Source organism: Vanellus vanellus (genome assembly GCF_965231255.1).
Source record: "Vanellus vanellus genome assembly, contig: HAP1_SCAFFOLD_977, whole genome shotgun sequence".
Lineage (NCBI taxonomy): Eukaryota > Metazoa > Chordata > Aves > Charadriiformes > Charadriidae > Vanellus > Vanellus vanellus.
Window position 1 is genome coordinate 26,997 of NW_028126637.1, and position 16,819 is coordinate 43,815.

General features: G+C 65.2%; 3 protein-coding genes across 5 annotated transcripts; 1 reads left to right on the top strand and 2 right to left on the bottom strand.

The window, feature by feature from the left end:
* Positions 1–1,525: 1,525 nt before the first annotated feature.
* Positions 1,526–3,459, bottom strand: LOC309684871 (uncharacterized protein; the record flags this gene model as incomplete). Its single annotated transcript, XM_082500717.1, has 4 exons — positions 1,526–2,120; positions 2,311–2,562; positions 2,877–3,117; positions 3,338–3,459. 4 exons carry the CDS (start codon positions 3,457–3,459, stop codon positions 1,695–1,697), a joined length of 1,041 nt encoding a protein of 346 aa, XP_082356843.1. The 3' UTR covers positions 1,526–1,694.
* Positions 3,460–7,458: 3,999 nt separating this feature from the next.
* Positions 7,459–12,575, top strand: LOC309684875 (DALR anticodon-binding domain-containing protein 3-like). 3 transcript variants are annotated; one of them, XM_082500720.1, is made up of 13 exons: positions 7,459–7,648; positions 7,761–8,047; positions 8,117–8,397; positions 8,649–8,707; positions 8,806–8,928; positions 9,250–9,320; positions 9,875–9,933; positions 10,156–10,238; positions 10,321–10,444; positions 10,536–10,594; positions 10,705–10,818; positions 11,040–11,108; positions 11,335–12,575. In XM_082500720.1, exons 1-13 carry the CDS (start codon positions 7,478–7,480, stop codon positions 11,452–11,454), a joined length of 1,620 nt encoding a protein of 539 aa, XP_082356846.1. In that variant the 5' UTR covers positions 7,459–7,477; the 3' UTR covers positions 11,455–12,575. The 3 variants fall into 3 exon arrangements, 2 of the variants coding, with proteins under 2 accessions (XP_082356846.1, XP_082356847.1); XR_014270365.1 differs by having other exon boundaries at positions 10,536–10,705; positions 11,335–11,396; XM_082500721.1 differs by lacking the exon at positions 10,705–10,818 and having other exon boundaries at positions 11,039–11,108; positions 11,335–11,474.
* A 7-nt stretch (positions 12,576–12,582) lies between these two features.
* On the bottom strand, positions 12,583–16,814 carry LOC309684874 (tRNA (34-2'-O)-methyltransferase regulator WDR6-like; the record flags this gene model as incomplete). The annotated part of the gene is made up of 6 exons (XM_082500719.1): positions 12,583–13,082; positions 13,199–13,317; positions 13,507–13,623; positions 13,824–13,919; positions 14,273–16,676; positions 16,748–16,814. 6 exons carry the CDS (start codon positions 16,812–16,814, stop codon positions 12,592–12,594), a joined length of 3,294 nt encoding a protein of 1,097 aa, XP_082356845.1. The 3' UTR covers positions 12,583–12,591.
* Between the last annotated feature and the right edge of the window lie 5 nt (positions 16,815–16,819).

Below are 16,819 nucleotides of genomic sequence, written 5' to 3' on the forward strand. Positions count from 1 at the left end.
CTCCCTGTGTCCCTTGTCTGCTTCATCACAACCCGAGAGTCCACTTGCTGCCCAGAAGTGATCCTGGGCTGGCGCCTGGAGCCTTCAAGACATTGGCCATGCTTTACAGTAAGAGGAAAATATGTGCAATTGGTGTCGGCCCGGAGCCCCTCTTCCTTCTTTACTGCACTTGTTCTTCCCTGGCTCTTCCTTTGTTTCCTGGCCCCAGAAGGGACACTGCGTGTGAGGGGGAATGAGGAGGGGACAGTTCATTGACAAAGCTGACCGGGTAATGCAATGTGGGGTGTTCAAAAGAAACCTTCCTGAGAGCAGAAAACAAGTGGCTGCTTGGCACTTGGAGGCAACTGGATTTTACAGGGCCATTGTTAGCTACTACTGGGAGCTCCCAACCCAGCAGCAGCAGCTGTCAGGCTGTGCCCGGTCCAGCTGGCGCAATGATAATCACGTAGGTGCTTTGTGTGTGTGTACGTGCAGACCCACCCAAACGCCCCTGGAAATGCACTGCAGCTGCTTACACACACCAGGCCCTTGGACTGTATCTTCCTGTGCTTGGGCCTCACCAATCTACCTTTCTCCTTCCATTTGTTTCTTCTCCTAAACATTCTACACTGTCCCCCACAACCCCCAAGGTGCTCATCCCCGCATCGCCCCAGCAGCTGCACTCCCTTGGCCTGGCGGGTGCTACACATCACGTGTGGGTTTCACGTATTGTTTGCTGGACAGTGTGTGGGCAATGAACTTGGAAGAGCACAGCTAAGAGCTCACAGGCTTATAGAAGCACCGGGGTTTGCATTTTTGTGCTCCTGACCAGTGCAAACCTCCCCTGCGTGGCCAGGTTACCTGTGCTTGCAATACCAGGTGCCAAAGGTATTTTACATATGTATTTGTGTATTACCACCCCACCCTCCACCCCCCAATACATGCAAACATCACTCCTCCTGAACAGCACATGTACCGTCGGCATTTTGTGTCTCTAATGGTGACCGGAAAAAAAAAATCACTCTGCAGCATGGCACTGTCAAATTAGATTTACACGTGCTAAAAACAGAGCCTTGAATTACAATATAATCATGTCAGTGTTTAACATTCATTAACACAGATGGCTCATTAAGCAAAGATAGCCCATGGCCCAACTCAGAGCTGGGGGCTGCAGTCACATACCCCTGCCTTCAGCCCATGGAGGTGGCAGGGTTTGGGACACAAGGCTGTGATTAGGTACCTGAACTCCCTACCCCAGCGCCAGAGGTGGTCTGCATGACCATGAGCCACTCCAAGGCAGGTGGGACAGAACAGTGATCTTCTCCGTGTCCTCTACTTGAGCTATGAGCCTGCAGGGAGATGGGGCACAGCCTGAGGTGTCACAAGGGACACAGATGCTGGGGGGGGGGGGGGGGGGGGGTACAAAACCCTGCAGGAGAGCCCAGGGCAGGCCAGTGCCAGCTGGGCCACACCGGTCTCTGGTGCCGGCTGTGCCCAGGGAGCTGCTGGCAGGTGGCACCCCTAGCACCATGCAGACTGCCCAGCTGCCCCCCCCCGGCCCTGGGCCTGACAAGTGCCGCAGGGGCGGTAAGCACACACCCCATCGGTGTTACAGCCTCGCTCTGCCATGCATTAACCACCACGCAATCGCTTTGTATTTCCAATTTACATATATTTCCCTTGTGGAGCTCTAAATGTGCCCAGGGGTGTGCAGCTCACCTCATCAGCCTCTGCCCTGCCTCGGGGCGATGGCTTCTTGCTGCCAAGGCACGGGGCACCACCTTGGCAGAGCGGCACAGCTGCGGGTGCGGTGCAGCCAGCAATTGCTTATGCCTCATGCCACGCCCTACAGCCCCCAGCCCAGACTGGGCAAGGAGGCCGAGAAGCCAGGGACTTTGGGGCAGAGCCAAGCCCCCACATTTCACAGCACCATCCTGTGTGCAGAGCCACCACCCAGCCACAGCTGGTCTCCATTTAGTCTGAAGTGTTTCTCCACCTGGAGTGGTGATGCTCAGGGGCTTCTGGCAGGCAAAAGAGCTGCTCAGCCCACAGCCAGTGTAGGTGCCCCACAGAGGGATGAGCCCAGCAGCTGCCAAGTGCTTTTCACTTATTAGGAAGTTGAAGGTTGTACATGCATTTGGCTGTGAAATAGAAAAAGGAGTGAAGCCCCAGTCCTCTGGCAGGAGATACAGCCCTTCCCCATGGCGTGCAAGATCCCCTCCCTCTGGCTGGTCCCAGGGCAGGCAGAGCCTTGGGGCGTGGGGTGGGGGAGGCTCCCAGTGCCACCACTCCCCCTGCACCAGGGCAATGCCTGCACACACCCCTCCTCACCGTGTCCTGCACCTCCACAGTGATCCCACACTCCCACATCTGCTTCAGTATGGTGGGGTGGAGCTGCTCCACCCTGTCTCCTGTGCCCAGCACCAGGATCTCTGCAACCAGGACACGACCGCAGACAAGGGTGAGCACGGCCATGCTTGGGCTGCCTCGGCCCAGACACGCCCACCCTGCAGGGACCAAGAGCCCCCCCCCCCCAGCCCAAACAAGGGGGGAGCCCTGCCCTGCTGTGCCCCTTCTGCCCTGCTGTGCCCTTCCAGCTGCTGCTGCAGAGCAGAAGGATGCCAGAGAGCAGCTCCTTCCCCCACAATGCCATCAGGGTGCTGCAGGGTGGGCTGGGGCAGAGCTGTGCTGGCCTCAAGGGGCAGCCAGGTCCTGGGAGCCTGGCACAGCTCAGGCAGGCTGTGGCAGCACAGGGCCCTGGCCGCTCCACGTACCTATTTGGGGCTCCAGCAGCTGGAATAGCAACAGACTCTCATGCGAGATGTCCCTGTAGGAGCCAACCTGTGGGGACACGGAGGACACTGAGTAGGGCAGACCCCCCCAGGGCGCTCACCCACAGCACTGGTGGGGGCCGAGCAGCCCCTGCCCCACCGCTGGGCACTCAGGTTCCATTGGAGGATGGTGCGGGGCAGGATGGCACGGGGCCTCACCACCAGGTCGCTGCTGATGGTGAAGCCACGGGTGGTGTAGCCCTCGATGAACACGGTGTTGGGGGACTCCGGCTCCAGCACCATCACCTTCATCCGCTGGTAGAGCTCGTCGTCCGCTGGTGTGAGGCGGTGAGCCTGGCATGGCACCCTGCGGGGACGGGGAGTGGCTCGGACACGTGGGGGCCACTGCCACCCCACAGCCACCCCATAACCGACACACAGCGAGCCCCAAGGACACCCCACAGCGATACCCACAGCGGCCCCACAGAGACCCCCACGGGCACCGTACAGCCGCCCCATAGAAATCCCCACGGCCACCCCACAGAGACTCCCACGGAAACCCCACAGCGATGCCCCGTCAGCCCCACGGCCACCGCCCCACAGGGCTCTCCCCGCCCAGCCCCGGGATGACAGCCACGGCGCCGGTGCCGGTGCCGATGCCCGCCCGCCGCGCCGCCGGGCCCAATAGCCGCACCGCCTCCACCGCCATGTCTGGCCGCCGCCGCCGCCGCCGGAAGAGCGAGCGGCTCCGCCCCCCTCACCGCCCCCCCCCCGCCGCGCGCGCGCCCCCTGGCGGCCGGCGCCGGGGGCAGCCCCAGCCCGACCGGGCTGGGACAGCGGCACCGGAGGCGGGAGCAGGGCCTGCCCCGGGCTCCCCCCTCCTGCTGGGAGGGCGGCGGGGAGGGACACGGACACACACACACACACACGCAGAGCCCCCACCACCCTCCCCCCGGGCCCGCCCCGACCTGGTGCACCCGGGGCGGGCGGCGGCGGAGCGAAACCGAAAGCGGCGGCGGCGGCGGGGCGGGAGCGGCACGGCGGGTGCGGGGCGCTGGGGGCTACCGCGGGCTGCGCTGCCCTGGCGGCGCGGGGGTCCCGCCCGGGGAACCCCGATCCCCGCCGTCGGGAGGGCCGCGGACCGGCCCGGGCTGCTGCGCCGGAGGCTGCGGGGCCGGAGGTGAGAGGGGAGCGGGCGGCTCCCGGTGCAGGGTCCCCGCCACCCCGCGGGCGGCCGGACCGGGCGGTGGGAGGGAGCGGGACCGGGGGCTCGGCTGTGCTCCCGTCCCGCAACTGCGGGGCGCCCGCCGGTCCCCGCGCCCGGCCCCAGGGTGCAGGGGTAGCCCGGGGGTCTCCTCCGCCTGCCTGACCCCGGCGGTGCCCCGGGGCTGCCCGGGGCTCAGCACGGCTCTGTCATGATCCTGTGCCCCCGGCACGGTGTGTCCCCGGAACGGTGTGTCCCCGCTGTGGGCCTGCAGCTGCCAGCCGGGCTGAACCCCCCGGGCTGCCACCGTGACTTCCCTGCACTGAACCCCCGGGATGCCGGGTCCCGGTCCACCCTCTCCTCCACACCGCACCCGGTGGGGCAGGTGGCAGCAGGTGGTGGGGGACTGCGGGCTCAGGGGGGTGCCCTGAGGCTGGGAACACACATCCCCTACCCTATGCCACCTACCTCGGCCAGAGCCCCAACACCACCGGGGTTACCGGGAAGCTCCCCGGCATCAGCAAAGGGACTTTTCCCGCCACCATGCCATGCCGTGCCAGGGTGGGGAGGCATTGGGCATCCCCAGCACCCCACAGATGGGCACCCTTGGTTGATGGCAGGGCCCCAGGTCCCCTTTGGCAGGCACTGCCTGCACACCGCGTGGAGCTGGTGGGGTTCCCCGCATGGTTTCACTTCCCCCCATGGCGGGTGCCCAGTGGCAGAGTGCTGGAGGCACTGGCAGCAGCAGGGGCCATGCTGTGCTGCCACCGGGCGCAGGTGCGGGGGTGGGTGCCCTCCCTTGGGGACGGCTCAGGTTTCTGGGCCCCACCGGGGGCTGCTGGGCTGGCACCAGATGCTCCAGCCCCACCGGGGCTTTGTTCGGAGCCATTTCCTTTTGGCTCAGCCGCAGCGCCCTCCCCTTGGCACCCAGCCCGTGGCACAACCCCAGCTTCTCCCGGCACCCCCAGCCTCAGCCAGCCTGGCTGTGGCACCTGCCCAGCTCCTGCACTCTGGTCCCTGGCGGTAAGTCACCCTCTCCCCCGCTTTGGCTCACTGGCCGCCCTGGGGTCGGGGTGGCATGGTGGTGGCCCCTGTGCCCATCCCTCCGCGGCGCCAGTGCGGGCAACGGAATCCCAAAAGCAGCTGTCCCCGCTGTGCCCAGCTGCCCTGGGGTTTCGTTACCCGCGCTCCCGCCCCCGCCTCGCCCCATGCGCCCCACCCCACTGCCCACTGCCACCCCATGCTGGGCCAGGCATGGGGCAAGAGCCACTTGCCCCCCTCCAGCACCTCTGTGTGGCCAGGACAGTGTGTGGGGGATATGCTGGGAGAAGGGGGGTATGTGGATGGGGGTCATGGGTACTCAGCCTTGCAGCTCAGCCCTCCCACCCCGGGGCCGGGGGCTCTCTGGCGGTCTCGTGCCACGGACAGCTAAAAATAGCAGCTGGCTTCCTGGGGACTAACCACCAGGGTGAGTGTGCTGAGCGGCAGCCCCGGCTGCTGGCCGCAGGGTGGATGTGGCCACCTGCGCTAGGGCAGCATGGGTCACGAGATGCTGCTCGAGCTTCCTGCCACTGCTGGCCCGCGCCAGGCTCTCCATGGTCCCCCAGATTCCCTGGTACCAGCAGGAGCGAGTGGTGCCCGGGCAGGATCTGTCCCCCAGAGAGAGAGATGGCTTTGGAATGACACGATCACTCCCGCTGAGCAGGCAGCCAGAGCCATCGGGGATGTCGTGTCTGTCCAAAGCTCTTTCAGCACCACTGAAAGCCCCCCCCTCGGGCTGCCATGCTGCTGGGCCTCACGTGGGCTGCCTGCAGGGACCCCCGGCACTCTGGAATGGAGATGGTTCCAGCCTGGACCCCTCCAAGCAGCGGCACAAGGTCTGAGTGTGCTCCCAGCCCACACTGGTGCGCGTTCCCCCCTGGCTGGCCAGGCAGGGGTCCCCAGCAGCTCCTGCCCTGCGGACAGTCAGCAGTTGGTCTGGTGTGAGCAGCAATTCTCAGATCACCTCTTGGCTGTGGGTGGTGCAGGGAGCACCCCACTGCAGCACGGCCTTGCACTGCCAGGGGGGATGCAGCTGCCCCCCAGCTGGGGAACATGTCTCCGTTCCTGCCCCAGGGCTGTGAGTTCACATTGGCTCTGCAGAGCCCCCAAACGATTGCTGCATCCCCAACAGAGCCCATGCAACAGGCCATGCTGCCAGGCTCTGCCTTCACCCCAGCCCCCCCATGCACACAAGCCCTGGAGGAACTGGTTTGGGCCCTGTGGGCAGCGCAGCCCCCCCCCCGCCCCCGGCCCCGTGGGGAGGGCAGGAAGGGAAGGGCTGGGAGGGAGGTCCCCAGCTCCCCAGGAACACGTGCTCCCCGCCGCCGCAGGGGGTGTCAGCACTTCCTGAATACCCGCTGGCATGGGGCTGGGTGCGTGCTAGGCCCTTGCCCCCATGCCCAGGTTGGAGCCGGCTTTGCCTGTAGCCCAGGAGGGGAGCAGCAGGCCCTGCTGCCTGCCTGTGGGGACAGGCTGAGGGGTCTGGGGTTGTTCAGCCTGGAGAAGGCTCCAGGGAGACCTTACAGTGGCCTTCCAGTACCTAAAGGGGGTTTATAAGAAAGATGGGGACACTTTTTAGCAGGAGGGGTAATGGCTTTAAACTAAAAGAGTGAAGATTTAGACTAGATATAAGGAAGAAATTTTTTACAGTGAGGGTGGTGAGACACTGGCACAGGTTGCCCGGAGAGGTGGTAGATACCCCATCCCTGGAAACATTCAAGGTCAGGTTGGACGGGACTCTGAGCAGCCTGGTCTACTTGAAGATGTGCCTGCTCATGGCAGGGGGGTTGGACTAAATGGTCTTTAAAAGGTCCCTGCCAACTCAAACCATTCTGTTATTCTACATCTCTTCCATTTGGGGACCCGGGCAGCAGCGTTGGCCCCCTCCCCGTGAACCCACACTCCAGACACAGCAGCTATAGAGGAGCTCAGCGCTGCAGACGCAATCGAGACCACCATGGCGCCACCATCTCATCGTTTCCACCTCCTTCCTCCCGGGGCTGATGAGAGGGAAGGCACTGGGCAGGAGGGCAGCTTCTCTCAGGAGGGTGTCCAGCAGAGCGGGCAGGTCTGGGGCAGCAGGTAGGGGCACAGAGGGGGCCACGGGGGCCAACTGACCCACCTCCTCCGCTGTGCCAACCTTGCAAGTGCTGCTGGTTGTCCTCTACCAACCTGTCCCAAGCCCGTCCGTGCCGCCCCGCCTGGGGTCGCGCTGTGCTTGCAGCCAGGGTCTGCCTTACGCCCTCCGGGCCCCGGCCGCCCCTTCCCGGGCGTCCCCGCTCTCCCTCATGCGCCACACCCATCATGGCAGCCCGTTACCCCCCAAGATGGCCGCCTTGCCCCGTCCAACCCGTCCGCCCCCAAGATGGCCGCCCAGGAGCGACGCGCCCAACATGGCGGCTGCCTGCGAGTGCCAGGGAGGGTGAGCGCGCCGGTGATGTCACGTCCGGCCTGCCGCGGCGGAAGCGGTTGCCAGGCTCCCATGGAGACGGCCGAGGGTCGCCCTGGGGTGTCGGCGACATTGCAGGCGCTGAACGGGGCACTGGGGCGGCCCGCGGGGCTCTGGGTGAAGGAGAGCAGCGCCCGCAACCTGCGGCACCGGGACTTCCTGGCGCCGCGGGCCGCATTGAGCGCTGCCTTCACCGGGGGGCAGGTAGGCCGCGACGGCGCGGGTAGGCCGAGAGCTGGGCCTGCGCGGAGGGGTCGAGGCCCGCGCCAGACCATGTGCGGGCCGGGAACTGACTCCTCGCCTTTTCGCCCGGCAGGTGCCCGCTGACGTCGTGTCGGGCGTGACGTCACTGGGAGGCCCGGGGGTGCTGGCGGTGCGGAGCTGCCAGGAGACGCTGGCGGGGCTGGCGGTGCAGGTGCGGCGCCCCGAGGCCTTCCATCGCCTGCTGGGGTCCCCGACCGGCCCGGACCCTGCGGCGGGGGCGCATGCGGGGTGGGTGGTGCTGCACTGCCCGTCCCTAAGCCACCCCGGCGCCCTGCGGCCCCGCCACCTCCGCCCGCTCCTGCTGGCAGACCACCTGGCCCAGCTGCTGCACGCCCAGGGGTGAGTGCCTCACCCCCACCCCACTGCCTGGTCCTGCGCTGCCAGTGCCTGCCTCTACCTCTCTTGCAGGGTCAGCGTCTGCCTGGTCCCTGCCCTCGCCGAGGAGGGGAGCCAGGAGGTCCTGCAGCAGCTCCGCATCGACTGGCCCTCCACCTCCGGCAGCTCAGCCCTCCCTGATGCCATCTCAGCCTTGAAGCAAGCGCTGGACCGGTCCCCCTGTGCCACAGCCTGTGAGCAGGTGCCGGGCACAGCTGCGCTGCCTGAGGGTGTCATCTGTAAAGTGCACTTGAAGAGCTTTGTGGAGCAGCAGGGCTTGGTGGGCTATGACCCTAATCTAGACGTGCTTCTCGGTGAGCTTCACATGTACAGCAGCTCTAATGTGACAGCAGAGAGCGACTGTCTACAAACAGGCCTGTTTCCTTTTTTTCCAATTGTTTTTACAGAAAACAAGGGGCATTTACATCCAAATTGCCTTCTCTTATTCCCCTTCAGTCTGGTTTGAGCCAGAAATGCAGACAGCCTGGGGCAGACCCAATGGGGCAGGATGGCGGGGGGGTAAGAAGCCCTCATGTCCCACTCTGAGTGTCCTTCCTTCTTTCAGTGACAGAGGGGAAGCTGCGGTCCCTGGCTGAGCTGCAGCAAGCTGTTCTGCAGTGCATGGTGAGCAATCCTGTGATGCTGCCTACCTCTCGCTTCCGAGACCTCATTTCCTTCTGTCACGAAATGGCGTGTGAGCTCCCTGCTGTGCTCTGCTGCAGGCCAAAGGCCAGGGGCAGTGCTGCAGCATTGTGCATGTGGTGAGCTGCGAGGAGGAATTCCAGCAGCAGCAGCTGGACCTGCTCTGGAGGATTTTGGATCCAGGAGTCCACACAGCTTTGCAGGTCAGGAACCTCCCACGCTCCTCACTGTGGCCCCCAGCATCCTTGCGCTCAGCCAGCCCCCTTCAATCCCCGCAGCAAATGCTGAGGCACAGCCTTGCCCCCTTGTGAGGCTTCCTTTTCCCTTGATGGCCCCTCCACGCTCTTGCCCGGGAGGTGGAGCAGCATTTCTGCCCTTGGGATTTCAGCGCTAAAGAAGGAGGGGCAGAAGACTGTGGGGACACAGCTAGAAGAGAGCTGGGTTTAGCCTGGTTCTCCTGCACTGCATTTTGGTGGAGCTTCTGAGTCTTTGACCCCAGTCCTGGCCTCACTTCTCTCTTTCAGAAACACCTTGTCTGTGGGTCAGTGAAGGTGACAAACCCGTCGTCACCCATTGGGGCAGACCAGTACTTCCAGTAAGTTGATGTGTAGCAAGGTGGCCACCGCGCTGCTCGCCTGCTGAGGTTTGCCTGTGCTCTGCCTGGCCCCGTGAGCACCCAGGCAGCCACGCTGCAGCACTGAGCGAGCTGGTGGCACGTGGAGAGTTCTGTGCAGCCCTTCCGTTCTGCTTTTCCATGGTCTCAGGGCTGTTTTGAGAGGACTGGAGGTGCAGAATGGAGCCACAGGGCCCTCCTCGGTCCCAGTGGCCTCCTCCAGAAGTGCTGCTTCTGGCCCTCTGTGCTGCCAGGAGGAAAGGCAGCAGCAGGAGCTGGGCACCATGGTGGTGCAGGGTGGTATCTCTGCCTGCACACATTAGTGGACAGACCTGGCACAGGGGTGGCCCTTTCTCAGCCAAAAGGCATAAGCTGTGCCTGGCACACTGGCTTCCTCACGGCCCTCTCCAGGCAGTGGCACAAGGTCGCTGCTGCAGCTGGGGTGCCCCGAGCAGCCCAAAGGCTGCAGGAATCCTGGGGCGCTCTCTGGGGCGAGCTCAGCCCAGGGGTGGTGGCTGTGTCTGTGTTCCTCCCAGGCTCCGAAAGCGCCAGATGTACGAAGCCTCTGTGATGAAGCATGGGGAGCTTGCACAAGGTGAGGGTTTGCTTTGTGGCTCTGCATGGATGCTGCTTCATCCCCATCTCCACTACTGCCATGTGTCTCCCTATCACCTCTGTGTTTGCAGCCAGCGGGGCTCTTCCCCACACATTGCTCCCTATCCCCTCGGCCCCAGTGGGAGTTCCTGCCTAGGCGCTGGGGGTGATATCACATGGGAATGGAGTGAGTTGTGTGTGATGCCACCTGTATTCTCCACAGATGAAGCCTGGACTGAGGTGATTGATACCCTCACAGTGGCTGCCATCAGGTTTGAGATGCTGAGCACTGCCCACCGGAGTCAGGTAGGAGAGCAGTTTGTGCAGAGCGGGGTCAGGTGAGCCACGGGTATACCCAGCCTGGACTATGACTTCTCCCTGCCCTCAGATCACCCTGGACCTGGAGGACAGCAGCATCTCCACCAAGGGAACCAAGAGTGGTGCCTTTGTGATGTACAACTGTGCCCGGCTGGCCACACTCTTTGACACCTACCAGCGGGCTGTGGAGCAGGGTGAGTGCCAACCCCACGACCCTCCTCTAACAGCCGCTCCTGGAGCCACAGGAGCTTCTCTGGGCACAACAGTCTCCCACCTTCTTTCCAGGCACGTACCCACCTCTGCCACCAGTGTCAGAACTGAACTTCTCCTGTCTCCGCGAAGAGGTGAGCGCTGAGAAGGGGAATGTGGAGACCTGTGTGCCCTCAGCTCTGGTGATGGATGCTGCTGGCCCAGGAGGATCCGGCCCTCTCCAGCACATGTAATCCTTTCACAGGGTGAGTGGCTCCTGCTCTTCAACTATCTTCTACCCTTCCCTGAAGTCCTGCAGCAGGCAGCACAGCTGCCCCCACCCAGCAAGGGACTCCGTATCACAGCCAACACAGAGACAGTAAGTGCCACATGCCAGAGCACGCATGGGTGCTGCTCCAGCAGTCCCAGCCCAAAGCAAGGCTACGTGCTGGCAGGGTGCTGCCCACTGGTAAGCAACACAGGGACAGCACTGAGGGAAGAGACCACAACACCCCTGAGGCTGTTCCTGCTGTGCTTGGGGTTGGGAAGGGCCCAGGATCGGCCAGACTCTGCTATGCCAGCAGAAGCTCTGTCTTGCAGGTCTGCAAGTTCCTGATCCAGCTCAGCATGGATTTCAGCTCCTACTACAACCGGGTCCACATCCTGGGGGTAAGTCAGATGTCCTGGGCTGTTTGCTGGAGGGTTCCCACCTTGCAGTTCTCCTTGGGGCTGGACTGCAGTTGTGGTGCTTTGTGGTGCCAGTGGCATGATGCAGCCCAGCACCAACCCAAGGACGCATACGCAGGGTGCAGAGGCAGCAGTGCCTCTCTCTAGGGAGAGCCTGTCAAGGGGAAATATGGCCACCAGCCCTATGTCACTGCCTTTCTCCCTGCAGGAGCCGTTCCCTCACCTCTTTGACCAGATGTTTGCCCGTCTCCATCTGCTGGGAGCAGTGAGGGACATGTTCCACAGTGCCCTGGCAACACTGCACCTCCCTCCTCTCAGTCAGATCTGAGCCACCACTGAAAAGCCAGTGACAGGCACCAGGACAACACACCACAAGGGGAAGGACGAAGCATGTCCTCCCTGGCAGGGCAAGGGGCTGCCTCGCAGTCAGGCAGGGAGCCAGGGGACACCTCAGCCCTATGCAGATGCTTTCCCTCTCAACGTTCACTAATTCTGAGGGTTTGGCTACACACACCCTGCAGCTTTGCCCAGTGTAGGAGATGGCTGCGTCTGCCATGTCAACACCAGCAGAACCCTGCAAGCAGGGCTGGGGAATGCTGGGGGAGGTGGCACTGAGGACCAGTCACCACAAAGCCAGGCACTAACCTTGCATCCCTCAAAGCCGTTTATTGAAGGTCATGCCATGCTGGCAGGGAGTTCTCGAGGCTCAAGGCTCCCACTGGGCCAGGCCCTGATACTGGGGTCCAATACATTTGTTGCTGGACAAATGCTGTCTGTGTGTCTGACCCCCAACACGGCTGGGGCCATGTGCAGCTTCTTTGTGCCGGGTCCTGCGGCTGTGCAGAACAACCTGCTCGGCTTGAGGCAGCACTGAAGGGCTGCTCTGAGGGGTGGGGGCTGGCCCGGCACAGCACACCTTGGGCTGCTGCTCCACACCCTGCAGGGTGCTGCTGAGTAGGATCAGTGTCCCTACTCACTTCAGTACAGTCCCCAGCACTGCAGGGATGGTGCTGTCACACAGGGTGAGGAGCACAAGGCTGCAGCCTGCCACATACCACACCAGCACCTGGCTGGTCTTGGCCTCCTGCTGCCCCCAAGGTCCCAGGGCTGGGCACAGTGGCTCAGTGTCCCCCCAAGCAGGTTCCTCTCTGCCACCAGAGCTGGAAAGCCTGGACACAGGTCCCTCAAACCTTGGGGAGGAGGAACTTCTCCTGGGCAGGGTGGGCTGATGACCCCCCTCCTCCTTCGCTGCCTGGGGAGCCACAGGCTGGTCCAAGATGGGCCACAGCTGCCTTTTTCCCCCCAAGACCCAGCCTTGTGCACTCCAGACATGGCTGTGCTGTTCCCAAAGGGGCTGAGTACACCTGTCCACTCGAGAGGGGACACATCAGCACACAGGCTGGGACAGGGGCAGGGTGCCCTCCCCAAGCAGGCACCGAGTAGGATGTGCTGCATGCCTGCCCCATTACTGGGGAGCCTCTGGTGCAGGAGGCTCGGGGGGGGCTGTGCCACGCAGCATCTCCAGCCCCTGCCCACAGAGCACACAGTAGTAGTGCAGGTCCCCCCCAGCCTCCCCCACCTCCCAGCAGTCCAGCTCGGCCAGGTCGGGCACGTGGAAGAAGGTGGTGCTGAGGGCATCCAGCCTGCCTGGGCCCCGGCGCCACAGCATCAGGCGCTGGTCCACCGAGGCAGAGAGCAGCAGGTCTGGCCGCAGCACCCGGATCCCTGTCACGTGAGCGGCGTGGGCGCAGGGCCTGGCCACCCGCTCCAGGACATGCAGGCAGGTCCCCACCGTAGCTTCGCCCCTGCCCAGGGCCACCTCCAGCAGGCAAATGTGGATGGAGCCATCGTCGCTGCCGCTGGCCACCAGGTACCATCCCTCTGGTGTCTCACGGACATGGAGGCTGTTCACGCCGCAGCTGTGGGCCATGACGGTGAGCAGCGGGGCACCCAGGGCTGGGAAAACAGGCTCTGTCAGGAAAGTGATGCTCACCTTGTCCAGAGGGAGCATAAGAGCCACCAGCGTGGCCTCCCTTGGGAGGCAGAGCAGAGCCACCAGCAGCTGCACCCACCCAGGGGCTGCATCTCTCCCTCCGCTTGGTGTAGGGCATCTGCTGCGTCTGCAATGGTGCTGGTGATGTCCCAGAAGGTGACGCTGCCGTCGGTAGCCGCGCTGCACAGGAGATGCCTCCTAGAAGGGAGGTGTTGGGGGAGCCTCCAGCTGCAGCCCCAGGGGTCCCCAGGGAGATCTGGGGAAGCGGCAGACCTGCCCCTGCAGACCGAGTTCTCCCTTCCCTCTGCCTGCTGAGCTGCCATCCCTGTGAGGACAAACGCTTCTCCCCAAAGCCCCAGCGGTTGCAGCACAGCATTCAGGGCTCACCTCTCCCCTCCTGCCCTTGCATGCAGGAACGCCTCCACCTTCAGCACACAGCGCTGGTGGTGAAATGACTCCGCCACCAGCACCAGCTTCCGGGCGGCCTCCAGCAGCCCAAAGACCCTGTGATGGAGCAGAGGGCAGTCAGCCATGGGAGAAGAGGCCTCCTGGTGCCTCTGCTCCCCCTTCCCACCATGTCCCGTCCTGGTCCTGGCTCAGAGCTGGCCACGTCCACAGCCACAGTCTCCCCTGCGGAGCCTGCTCTGCTCCTGTCACCAGCCCCAGCTCCCCTCTCCCTGCCAGGCTCCAGGATGGCTCCTCACCGGATCGATCCATCGCTGCAGGCAGCAGCCAGGAACTTCCAGGGTGCTGACAGCTGCTCGGTGCTGGTCCCAGGTACAACAGAGAGGGACATGTACCTGCAGCAAACACAGGATGCTCACCAATGCTTTGGTGATGCCTGTGGCCCCGGGTGGTCCAGCAGAGCAGCCCAAGCCCAGAGCAGGACACAGCTCCCAGCACTTAGAGGAGGCACAAAGAAAGACCAAGCCTTTCCCTAACCCCAAAGGCACCTTGAGGCCCAGTAACTAGGCACAGGACACCAGAGATGCATGCATGAAGCCACACTGACTCCTTCTGCCTCAGCTGAGCCCACAGCTGCACAGAGCGGGGAGCCCGCAGCTGCACAGAGCAGGTATCCCAGCGTGGTTCCCAGCACCCTCCCAGACTGTGGTCACTGCTACCCCTGCCTCGGGCAGTCCCAGAGCATCACCTCGTCTCTGGGTCCATCTTGACGAGCTTGTGCCTGTTCTTCTTCCGCTCCCAGTGCTCGTCCAGCCGGTGGGAGGCCACATGGATGACCTGGCAGGCCATGGTGCTCTCGGAGGCTGGGTCCCCAGCACACAGCAGCCGGTAGCACTCGATCTGCGCCCGGCCACCCGCAGAGAAGAGCAGGGCAGACAACCCTCTGTCACTAAAGCCCTCGTCACCAGGTCCCGTGGGGCCGGCCAGTGCCAATGCTCTCACACTGGAAATATGGTCACTGAGCCGGGCGAGGGGCATAGCCGCCTGGGAACACTCGCTGAGTGCCAGGACACAGGCTGTGGTGTCCTCACTGCCGGTGACAAAGATATTAAGGGTGGTGTGGCCGGGCACCTCCACCACCCCCAGGTGCCGCACGCAGGCAATCTCCCGCCCATGCAGGGATGCCAGGAGCACCTGCTGCTCGCAGGGCTCGGCTTCACGGTGGTACAGCATCACATCCCCAGACTTGATGAAGGTGAAGGACTCAGCCAAGGGACTGCTCCAGTAGCTCCAGGAGCGGTGTCCCCCACCACAGGGGATGCAGTGAAGATTCTCGCCGGTCCTGCTGCTCCACACCACAAAGTTGTCAGCGTGAAAGCCCAACACGAGCAGGTCCCCATCAGGGGTGAAGCGCAGCTCCTCGATCCACCGCAGCCCTTTGCAGGGCCTGTGCTTCCGCAGGACCTCCAGCTGCTGGCCCTGCAGGCAGAGCTGGCAGTAGACACCGTCCCGGCCGGTGCTGTAGATGTAGCCCCCGTGGCAGGTCACTGAGGTAACCCCCATCTTCCCGTGGAGCCCAAAGAGCACGGACACCGGGGCCTCAAGGGGAAGAGCCCCTTTGCGTGACAAACAAGAGGGCTCCACGTCGCTGCCAGAGTCCTCGCTGACTGGGTCGGTGCCGCCATCGGCGATGCTGGTGCTTTCTGCAGCCCGCCCTGTGGAGCTGTTGCAAGGGAAAAGGAGGAGGGAGCCCCGGCGGTCCCCACAGGCCAGGAGCCCTTCCTGGGGCAAGAAGGCCGCGCAGGTGTGCCAGCGCTGCTTGCAGGTGGGCAGCAGGTACCGTCCCATCAGCCGCACCCGGGGTGCCTGCCCAGGGCAGTGGGTGACATCCAGCCAGAGCATCTCCCCGTCGGGGCCGGAGGCCAGGAGGGCGGCGGTGTCGGGGAGCTGCCCGGGGTGGAGGGTCCAGCCCAGACCGCGCACCGCCCCCTCGAACAGCCTCAGTTCGGCGGCGGCCCCGGGACGATCCAGGGGGAAGAGGACGAGGCGCCCGTCGCCGCCGCCCAGGGCACAGAGCGTCTCGGCCCCACCGGGGAGGGGGGCGGCCGCCAGCACCCCGCGGGACCCGCCGGCGGCGGGGGGAGGCAGCACCGGCACCCACCGCCCCGCCGCCGCCTCGTACGCCGCCAGCCCGCCCGCCTCGCCCAGCGCCAGCACCCGCCGGTGCCCCGTCAGCAGCACGGCCCGCGGCCGATCCGGGGCTCCCAGCACCGCCGCCGCCGCCACCGGAGCCGCCGGCCGGGGCCGCCAGAGCCGCACGCCGCCATCGTGTCCGCCGGTGGCGAGGTGCCCGCCGGCGGGGCGCAGGGCCAGCGAGCGCAGGGCCCCGCGGTGCCCCCGCCGCGCTCGCCGCACGCCGCCGCCGCCGTCCCACTCCAGGCAGGCACCGTCCTCCCCGGCGCTGACCGGGCACGGTCCCCGCAGACCCACGGCGGCCACCCGCGCCCCGTGCCCGTAGCACACCAGCAGGCAGGAGCCCTCCCCCTCCCCGCCACCCAGCTCGCCCACGGCCCAGAGCCGCACGCTGCGGTCCTCGGAGGCGGAGGCGAGCAGCCCCCGCGGCGCCGCGTAGCAGAGCGCCAGCACCGCTCCCCGGTGCCCCAACAGCCGCCGCCGCGGGGCCGCCGCCGCCGCCGCCCGCCACACCACCACGCTCCCCGCCGCCGTCCCGGCCGCCAGCGCCAACCGCGCCCAGACCGTCCCCGCCAGCGCGGCGCAGCGCAGCGCCCCGGCCCCGCCACAGTTCGTCCGCCGCAGCCAGCGCCCACCGCCCCGCCACTCGTACAGCCCCACGCTCCCGCCGCCCAGCGCCAGCGCCAACCGCCCGCCCGCCGCCCACCGCGCCTCCCACACCCGCGCTCCCACCTCCCGCGCCCCCCCCCCACCGCACGCCGCCAGCCGTTCCCCGCCGTCCCGCACTGCCAGTACCGCCAGCCAGCGGCCGCCGAACGCCGCCACCCGCACCACCGGGCCGGGGCCGGGCTCGGCCCGCAGCCCCTGCACGCTGGCCTCACGCAGCACGCTCCGCCGGCCCGCCGCCGCCGGCCCGCCGCCACCGCTCAGCCGGAACGCCGCCACCTCCGGGCCGGTGCCTGTGGGACACCACGTCAGCCGCCGCCTCCGCCGTCCCCGCCGCCCGCCCCGGCCCCGCTCCCGCGCTCACCCGCCAACAGCACGTCCCCCGCGAACTCCAGGGCCGTCACCGGCGCCACCAACACCACCGACTCCATCTTGG